At 44.3% G+C, this 10,108-nt stretch overlaps 1 protein-coding gene across 1 annotated transcript; it reads left to right on the top strand.

The window, feature by feature from the left end:
- Positions 1-44: 44 nt before the first annotated feature.
- Positions 45-9,184, top strand: LOC311141000 (TBC1 domain family member 10A-like). The gene is made up of 9 exons (XM_084176269.1): positions 45-846; positions 3,391-3,490; positions 4,719-4,826; positions 4,907-5,013; positions 5,157-5,271; positions 5,527-5,592; positions 5,715-5,904; positions 6,117-6,271; positions 6,840-9,184. The coding sequence occupies exons 1-9, from the start codon at positions 665-667 to the stop codon at positions 7,524-7,526; spliced, it is 1,710 nt and encodes a 569-aa protein (XP_084032395.1). The 5' UTR covers positions 45-664; the 3' UTR covers positions 7,527-9,184.
- Positions 9,185-10,108: the final 924 nt, after the last annotated feature.

Here is a 10,108-nt window from a genome sequence, read left to right as displayed (position 1 = left end):
GTGGGATATGCAGCTCCAAATATTGCAGACGTTCAAGAGAGTGAGGCAGCTGATGTGACAACCAATGGGGAATCAAGTTGCAACCACAGCGCTAGATGAGAGCGCAGCCAGGACATCCGAACTTCTCAACTTGCCTGGCAAGGAAACGGAATACATGGACCAGAAGGAAGGAAGGAACGACACAAACAGTCTTTTAGCTTGCTTCACCGACATGACATAAACAAAATCACATTTGTGGTGAATTGTGCTACCTAGTTAGCTAGCCGGCTAACTTTTAAGCTAACTCATTCATTGACACATTACAAGCTAGCTAGGCTAGTCAGATTCGTTTACAGCTAATCATTAACGCACACACGGCAGCTAGCTGACGTTACTGTCTGAAAAGGCTGGGACGTCAACATCACACGGGGAAAACGTGCGGTATTTGCTAACATTTGGCTCACTCAGATACGAATTTTGTTAATAACTAGATGAATTAGCTAGCTAGGTACTTACCAGACGCTAGCTAGTCCTGACAGCTATCGTTAGCAGCCAATTTAGCCTAGCTAGCTAGACAAGCTACGTATTCCATGCCATGGCATTGGTTTTGTTTGTAAACGTTCGTCTGGTTACATACTGTTGGTTGTGACCGTGCCAAAGAAATATATGTATTATTGAGCGAATCATGGCTAAAATAGAGAATGGTCGCCAGTCGGCCGACTCGATAAGTATCAGGACCATTAGCACCAGTCATATGGACGACGAGAGCTCCCTTGGCTCAGACTCCGAGATCAACGGCTTTACCAACGACAGGCATACGGATAAATATGGATTTATTGGAGGGGCGCAACAGTATTCCGAACAATCGTAAGTAACGTTGGTGTTCTGCTCACATTGCCCCATATAATTTGTAAACTTGCACACTCCTATAGTTACTTGGCTAACTCTCACAACTTTGGTGCGGAAATGTGAAATGTGACTACATCAAATGTGTTTTTTTAAGGGTTACATTCTCTAGTCCCATCTATAAAAAAGACATGCCTCCAGTATCAACCTCCCAATCACGTCACCTAGTTAATATGTGAATGGGGCCGTTTGAGGTGGACTTGGCAGAAACTCACTGTTCTTACCGAATGTGATTTATTTATCAAACTAAGTTGTTTAAATACCGTGTACTATTTTAAGATCTGTGAACAAATTTACTCAAACAGTGGACTACTAGCATCATAAAGTTTCTGTAAGCAGAGTCCCTCCCTTCAAGCCACCAGCCTGCTCTGAAGTTCTGGGGAGGCCCCTGATTGTTTGTTTACATTTTAGTCATTTAGCAGACGCTCTGCTTACATACAGTTTTTGGTCTTGCCTAGGATGATAAGAACAGAATACTCTGAAAGGGGGAACCGAGAATAACCTCTGGGGTGTGAAGGGCGACGCTGACTGGCTTTATCACCTTAATCTCCTTTCCTGTTCATCTCCCTCATTTGTTGCGTCTTTGAATCACAATGCCTTATGGACACTGACGTCATATTAAAACATTTGGGCTATGCAGCATGGGGACTCAAACGCTCCCTTTCATGATTGGAGGGACACCAGATTTTGTTTTCTTGAGCACATTTTTCCTTTTACACTTGGTTCAGCACATATTTTTCATGCCTTTGACTTGTCTCTTTTCTTTTAATAGTAGGCTTACGTTAATAGCTTCCAGCTTAGGATGCATAGTTAGAGTACAATTACACAACTGGATTTTCTCTCATTGGGTTAATGCTCCCTTCGCCTTCCAAATAACTTAATACCTCAAAAATATTATGTATTTTATTCCAATTTCCTCTTTTATGGTTTTGCCAGAGGCAAGAAGAGGTAAGTCTCTCTAATTGTGAGAAGTCTTTGTTCTTATGTCATGCCCCTTGGCCCTGCAGTGTAGCACACTGCAAGTGGAAGGAATGAGTGAAATTTGTGCCAAGCACTGCCCAGGAGCTTCCTGTTTTCTGTAGGGTTGGCTGGCCTTGTGCCACAATTCTGGCTCCTCATTGTTGGTGTGCCTCTTTTGGCTCAGGGTTTTATAGGAAGTTTTTTTTATTAGGATTTATATGGGATGAACAAAATTCAACTTGAGTACAGCAGAGTCAATTTATTTTCATTTGTGTAGAACTTTAGGCGTCAGTTGTCAGAGCAGCTTACCGATCACCACCTGTACACAGCCCATCTGTAATTAGCCCATCCAACTACCTCATCCCCATATTGTTATTTATTTAGCTAATTTGCACCCCAGTATCTCTATTTGCACATCATCTTTTGCACATCTATCATTCCAGTGTTAATACAAAATTGTAACTATTTTGCACTATGGCCTATTTATTGCCTTACCTCCATAATTTACTACATTCGCACACACTGTATATATATTTTCTGTTGTATTTTTGACTTTATGTTTTGTTTACCCCATATGTAACTCTGTGTTGTTGTTTTTATCGCGCTGCTTTGCTTTATCTTGGCCAGTTCGCAGTTGTAAATGAGAACTTGTTCTCAACTGGCTTACCTGGTTAAATAAAGGTGAACATTTTTTTTTATAAAATAAAAAAAATAACAGAGTTTCCCCGCCCCTGTTTAGCTAAAAAGGTAAGAGATGGGTCTGGAGAAATGTAACTGCTCTCAAATTCATAGACAATACATGTGATATCATGGATGGTCAGTCCTTGTATCCATAGCTCTGTTTTAACCATGCTTTGAGGCTAAACAGTTCTTGTTTACAAACATTTGAGTAAAATATTTTGGGTTCTGATGGGGTACTACAGTTGAACTAAGCTCATGAGGCATTTATAAGTTATATTCTTCAAGAATCAATGGGTATAGATCAATCATTTCAAAGACAAAAAGTAGATGCAGCAACTAAGGATTCTGGCTTTAAGAGGAAAGAGGGTTGTCCAAATTTAAAGGCCTCTCTGAAGACTTCTTATATCCCATGATTACTAGGATATGCTGATGATTACATGCTACTTGAGCGCCACCAGGCCAAGCTATAAGAAAACGTTAGGCCTATATATTTTCTCATGCTTTGTGAGAATGTTCCATTCTCAGTTCCGTTTCTTGGATGGCGGCATGGAGCCAAACTTACCACATTATAGCATTAACTAATCTCTTGTCTGGCTCTGCGCCAGGCACGCCCTGCCTAAGTACGTAGAGGGAAAATGTAATGCCTCTCAGATACCTGTTATATCCTTTCCGCCTGCTTGAATTTCTTATCTTTAATGCTTCAAAACCTGTTTATTTGCATTCTAGTTCTACACCTTTTTTTATAAAACAATTTGGAACTCTGGAAAGCTGTAACACACACACCTTTCTAAAATTAATTATATAATTTTGCTTATATTTAGGAAGTTCTAACATTTCCTCCTCTTGTTCTTCTGTCTCCCTCAGGGCTCAGGATGTTCCTCCAGAGGTGCTGAGGCAGCGAGAGGTCAAGTGGCTGGACATGCTAAGCAACTGGAACAAATGGATGGTCAAGAGACACAAAAAGGTCAGAGAGTTGCTGAGAGTTGGAACATTTATAGGTCTGACACAACTTAATTTGTTGCCGTGTCTAGACTGTTGTGATACTGTCTCTTACCATCTGGTCTTAATTATTCCTCAAACGATCCCAAGTAAGTTATTGCACAGTATGTGGCAACTCCTTATTATGTTATTAGCCAACCAGGGCCTAGTTAGTTCTTGCGTCTTGTTGGCACTCTGCCCTGGTTTTTTAAATCTAAGTATTACTTCCATGCCATCCTCTGTCCAGGCATGTTGTGGGTTTGGGCTGGATTGGAATGGCTGCTACTGCACAGTTACTGTTAGGACAACAACACTGTTTGCGTTCCCTAATAATTCACAGACAAGCCAGTGATTAACCTGCATGTCAGACACTGACTTGTTTGTTCCCCAGTAAACTTTAATGGTTGGAAGAAGTGTAAAGCTTTTGACATTTTTCTTCATGGAGGTTGTTCTGGGCAGTGGCCTCTCTGGCCGGTTGGTTTGCATCTCCAGTTGCCTAGCCAGTTCTACCCGTGTGTCTAACGTTAACTATTAAAATTCAGCCACATCTCATTCCCATGAGTCAGCAGCAGGGCATGACACAACCCATCCCATCCCTTTATCTTCCTCACTGACTCCATGTTGGAACACGAGACAGAGCAAGACTCTGGGTGGGGGTAACATCACATGACCCATCCCTGTAACAAAGTTAGGGTGGAGATTGCAGGTTTGACAGCGACTAGCTTGTTTTCACTGCAATCTCAAGTATGGACTTGGTTAGTTGAATTACCACATGAAACGCACTCAAGCGCACGCACTTAAATAAACACAAACATTATCAGTAGGCAATGTTTCCTCTGGCTGCTATGCTGGTTGACTCAGAGGTCAGTCAGGAGTCATAGTGTCTCTGTTTACCCTTCTCTACTTTGTTGTTCCATGACTTCCTCCAATGGCTGTTCATACTCTTCTTGAAAGAGTAGCAGTAGCCTATGATCTCAGTCAAAATCAAAAGACTGAGTAGAACTGTGAATGAGTTATTCAACTAAACCCGTACAATATTGTATAGGTCCAAAGGCTTGTTTTGTTTTCCATGAATACAGGGTCCCTCCAGTTCAGTCAACGATACTGAGTCTATAATACTGTAGTATAACAACTCTCTTGCAATGCAGCTTTATTTTTACTGGAACAATCTTTGGTTGGTGATGAATACATTTCTCTGTCTCTCTGTTTAACAGGTGAGACTGCGGTGCCAGAAAGGAATCCCTCCCTCACTGCGAGGCCGTGCTTGGCTCTACCTGTCAGGAGGAAAAGTGAAGAGGGAACAGAACCGGTGGAAGTTCGAGGTGTGTTATGTTCTTTCCCTTGCTCTCTGTTTGTTTTTACTGTGTGGGACTGAGGTTGACTCTCCCTAGTGTTGTTTCAGGAGCTGGACAGTCAGGCTGGAGACCCAAAAGAGCTGGATGTGATTGAAAAAGACCTGCACAGACAATTCCCCTTCCATGAGATGTTTGTGTCACGAGGGGGCCACGGGTTAGTTGTCTCACAATGGAATCATTTATCCTCACTCAGGGACTGATGTTTGACTTTTAGTCTTGTTTGACCTTACTTTGACCTTGTGTGTATTCATTGCTGTGTTCATGGGTTTGTGTGTGTGTGTTTGTTTACCAATACAGACAGCAGGACCTGTTCCGTGTACTGAAGGCCTACACACTGTACAAGCCAGAGGAGGGCTACTGTCAAGCCCAGGCCCCCATTGCTGCTGTGCTGCTCATGCACATGCCTGCTGAGGTGAGCCCTGTGCCTCTTGTGCTCATGCTTGAACTGTGGTTCTCTCACAATGACTCCCTGACCTGTGATGTAGCTCAGTGAATAGTGCTGTCAACCAGCTTCCTTCCTTTTGTGACCCTAGTTACGATGGAATTGTTTATGTACGCTACACCTATAGTTTTCCTGCTGCTAGTGTGTGCTTTAGTTTTGGTTCCCTCTAAAGGTATGGTTCCAGTCACAATTTCCTTACACCATCATCTGTATGTTTTTCCACAGGATGCATTCTGGGGGCTGGTCCAAATTTGTGAGAAGTACCTCCCTGGATACTACAGTGCAGGGCTGGTAAGACATGTACCCTTCACTAATGCACTACAGGATCGAGTAAGGTAGACCACGGAAGATATGTTTTGTTCTCCTGTCAGTATGAAACTACATACTCCTCTCTCTCCCCTCTGTCCCTGCAGGAGGCCATCCAGTTAGATGGAGAGATCATGTATGCCTTGACGCGGCGTGTTTCCCCCCTAACCTACCGCCACCTGGAGAAACAGAAAATAGAGCCCATCCTCTACATGACAGAGTGGTTCATGTGTGTGTTCTCCCGCACCCTGCCCTGGGCCTCAGTGCTCCGCGTCTGGGACATGTTCCTCTGTGATGGTTAGTTAGTTGCAGAAACTCCCACACAAACATCTGTCTTGGATTCATTCAGTTACAACCTCCAATTTATACACTGGAGATCTGCAGTATTGTTTATCACCCAATTGGGATAATCAGTAAAGTTCCTGTGATGCTTGTAATTGTGGATGTTAACCTCTGGAATCATCCCTCATGTCCAGTTAGTGACCGTGTGACCTCTTACCCCTCCTCAGGTGTGAAGATAATCTTCCGGGTGGGCCTGGTGCTGCTGAAGTGCATGCTGGGTACCCGTGAGAAGCTGAAGGCGTGTCAGGGCCAGTATGAGACCATGGAGCTGCTGAGGGCCATAGAGCCACGCTACATGCAGGAGGGCTTCCTCGTCCGGGAGGTAAGGACTTCACTAGCAGGGAGTCAATGACGGTAGAGATACACTGGACTTCAAGCACGCTGGGGTACATATAGCTGCTGAGACCAGTTACATAGAGATTAGAATGACATAACACCGCTATTTTACCCAGAGTGGAATTGACATCTGTGCCTGGATAAAGAGAACAATGGCTGTTCAGAAATGTAGTAGTACAGTAGAGTTTAGAGTGGAAGTTAAAGTGATACACAGTTCTGACTGGTCAGTGTCTAGTCCCTCCCTGGCTTCGTGTGAGTGTTTCTTCACTTTGACAATAGCCTCTCTGATAGAGTTGACCATCCTCACTGTGAGTGACTATGAAGCTCCTTTAGCCTCAGGCAGTTTGACATTTACTAACAAGGTTAAGATAAGGAATGGAATGATGAGCCTTTTCTCCTCTTGGCCATTAGCACTATAATTTTTTGAATCACATTTCCTACTAGATATACTAAACCAATTGAGTATTTATGTACATAGGTTTCACAGTGTACTGCATGCCTATAATCTATCAGTGACCAGCAGTAACCTCTCTCTCTGTCTTCTCCTCCCTCAGGTTCTAGAGGTGCCTGTGTCAGAGCGGGACATTGAGCGCGAGCACCATGTTCAGCTGAAGCGCTGGAGAAAGAACCGCGGAGAACTGCACTGCAAGTCCCCTCCCAGAATGCACGGTGCCAGGGCTATCATGGCCTCGGAGCCTCCCAGTCGCCAGGACCTTCGTCAGAACCCCACCATCATCGTCAAGTCGCTCCTGCCTCCCCCTCAGCCCACCCCTCAGCTGAAGAAGGGAGAGAAGAAGGGCAAGAAGAAAGGAAGTATGAAGAAAACCCCTCCTGTCACGGAGATCCCCAACCCTTATAATTTACCTGGTGACCCTCAGCTTCCACTCAGAGATCCTCTACCTCAGCCTACTCTGAGAGACTCACCAGTACAGACGCCCCTCGTCAATGACACACCCCTCCCAAACACACCTAAAGACTCTCCCCTGCCCCAACAACCAGCCCTCAATGACCAACCAGCCCTCAATGACCAACCAGCCCTCAATGACCAACCAGCCCTCAATGACCAACCAGCCCTCAATGACCAACCAGCCCTCAATGACCAACCAGCCCTCAATGACCAACCAGCCCTCAACGACCAACCAGTCCTTAACGACCAGTCTCTTCTCAAAGAGTCGCCCCTCCAGAAGTCCACACAGAGCCTGAGTAGCACAGAGGCAGATCATCAGGACACATACCTGTAGCTCTCGCTGTGGGCAGAAGGTGGAACTGGCCATGATGGGAGTGAGAGAGGAACTGGAACAACCCCTGTTTTATCCTGGACATCTCTCACTTCCACAGTGTGAGTCAAAGGCTGACGCCATCCAGACACAAAGCCTTGCTCTGCCCCAGGCTGGGCCTATGGCACCTCTGACCTCTGGGGGAGATTCCAGGGTGGCTCTACTGAGGATGTTCCAGTTGTCATTCACTCACTCACTCTCAGGCCCTGTGCATGCCCTCTGTCTCTTTATCAGGCACTAGCACAGCTCAGCCATATACCAGCAACTGGGTGTATCATGGCCAATGGCACTGCGGCCCAACCATGGGCTGCAGTATTCTGCTTGCTTTTAAGACACCGTATTGCCTAGAGCAAGCACACAATCAGCAGCATACACTAATGCATCACTGCCAAGTGTTAGAATACTTTCATCCTTATGTTACCTCTTCATGCTTCTTCACTCTGACTATTAGTGATGTGTAAGGGAGACAGTGTTCTCTTTTATAAAACAGGGCTATACTACTTTTGATACTTTTTTAAATGAAATTAGCATATATTAAATTGTTAATGTAAACCCTTGCCATTTCATTCTGAATAATGCTTAAGAAAGAGATGGGTAAATATTGTTTCAAGTCAGGTTGGTTGAGTCAAGGCCCAGTTGGCCTTAGTGATAAGTAAAGAGCTTCCATCCTTCACCACCAGAGAGCAGCCTTGGTGTGTTTTCCTGTATATTCTGTTATTCCAGCTGCTGACTTCCCCTTCCTAAAAAGGAACTCCCAGCACGCATGTCTCAAATTTACACTATGAGGACATAATTCCGTGTCAAATCCATACTTTCAAAGGAACTTGCAAGCTTGTTTTACTCTACAGTAAAATGTGACATATGATATGTGCCTTGTACAACATGTGCATAAATCTTCGGCCTCCATGGCCTGTGGTTATCTATTCTCCCTGCCAGGTGATAATGGGCCTAATGTCTTGAGACCAAACACAAATCCTCACTGTGCCAGGCAATCCAGTTACAATGTAGCATTTAACTCATGTAAGGTAAGCAAGAAGGAGAGAGGACTGGACATTCCTCACAATGATATGACACATTCCTGCCCTTGGGTTTCTTAAAACCAATTTGTCTTGTGGCCAACATGCATAGTCTTCTCCGAATCATGTATGTACAGTATTCGTGTATGTTCATATTTCAACTTTTTGGGGGCGTGTGAGTGCCATAGCAGTTAGCTGGATCATTCCACCAATTGCGGTGCCTTTTGAAAGTGTAACTTGGTCAAAAAAAGTTTAATTTCACCTCATTTTAACATTCTGTCATAAAGAGCACATGTTCAACTTTATACTTTTTTAAACACTTTCCCATCTCGAGGTTAAATAAAAGGGAAAAAAGTGCCAAATAACGTAACAGGATTGACTGTAACAGGGTTGGTGATTTAATCTTAAATCAGCCATGAATCCCCTTGTGAATCTTCAAAATTACTTTGTCAAAGCAACAAAATAACTTTACAATGATGGTGAAAACTTGGAGAAATTTTAGGGTTAAGTGGGTTAAAATCTTCCTTGAAGTCAGAGGGTGCACGGAGGCACATGTCAAAATGCTGAATTTATTTAATTATCCATGTGGTCTTTATTAAAGGGCACTTCATTTAATATAACAGGCTGTTAAAATTCAATATTGGTGCACAATTACTACTTAAAATATCAAAGGGATGCAAAAGGCACTGTTTTTGTGGAACAAACCAGCTGTATAGTGCTGACCTCTGCTCCTCTGCATAGGTGTTGGGTGATGTGGACCTTGCAGGCTAGTTACTTTTGTGTATGTGGACACCCCTTCAAATGAGTGGATTCAGCTATTTCAGCCACATTCGTTGCTGACAGTTGTATAAAATCAAGCACACAGCCATGCAATCTCCATAGACAAACATTTGCAGTAGAATGGCCTTACTGAAGAGCTCAGTGACTTTCAACGTTGCACGTCATAGGATGCCACCTTTCCAACAAGTCAGTTGGTAAAATTTCTGCCCTGCTAGAGCTGCCCCGGTCAACTGTAAGTGCTGTTATTGTGAAGTGGAAACGTCTAGGAGCAACAACCGCTCAGCCGTGAAGTGGTAGGCCACACAAGCTCACAGAACGGGACTGCTGAAGCGCGTAGCGTATATAAAAATATTCTGTCCTTGGTTGCAACACTCACTACCGAGTTCCAAACTGCCTCTGGAAGCGACGTCGGCACAAGAACGGTTCGTCGGGAGCTTCATGAAATGGGGTTCCATGGCCGAGCAGCCGCACACAAACTTAAGATCACCATGCGCAATGCCAAGCGTCGGCTGGAGTGATGTAAAGCTCGCCGCCATTGGACTCTGGAGCAGTGGAAACGCGTTCTCTGTAGTGTGAATCACGCTTCACCATCTGGGTTTGGCGGATGCCAGGAGAACGCTACCTGCCCCCAATACATAGTGCCAACTGTAAAGTTTGGTGGAGGAGGAATAATGGTCTGGGGCTGTTTTTCATGGTTTGGGCTAGGCCCCTTAGTTCCAGTGAAGGGAAATCTTAACGCTACAGCGTACA

The sequence above is a fragment of the Coregonus lavaretus genome (assembly GCF_964263955.1).
Source record: "Coregonus lavaretus genome assembly, chromosome: 14".
Taxonomy (NCBI): Eukaryota; Metazoa; Chordata; class Actinopteri; order Salmoniformes; family Salmonidae; genus Coregonus; species Coregonus lavaretus.
The sequence above is the reverse complement of the archived record's forward strand: the minus strand, read 5'-3'. Positions and strand labels throughout refer to the sequence as shown.

Excerpts from the sequence above, each read along its gene's own strand:
- LOC311141000 (XM_084176269.1), top strand. The coding sequence starts at position 665 with ATGGCTAAAATAGAGAATGGTCGCCAGTCGGCCGACTCGATAAGTATC. Across the intron at positions 4,827-4,906 it reads AGAACCGGTGGAAGTTCGAG|GAGCTGGACAGTCAGGCTGG; the intron begins GTGTGTTATGTT and ends GTGTTGTTTCAG. Across the intron at positions 6,272-6,839 it reads AGGGCTTCCTCGTCCGGGAG|GTTCTAGAGGTGCCTGTGTC; the intron begins GTAAGGACTTCA and ends CTCCTCCCTCAG.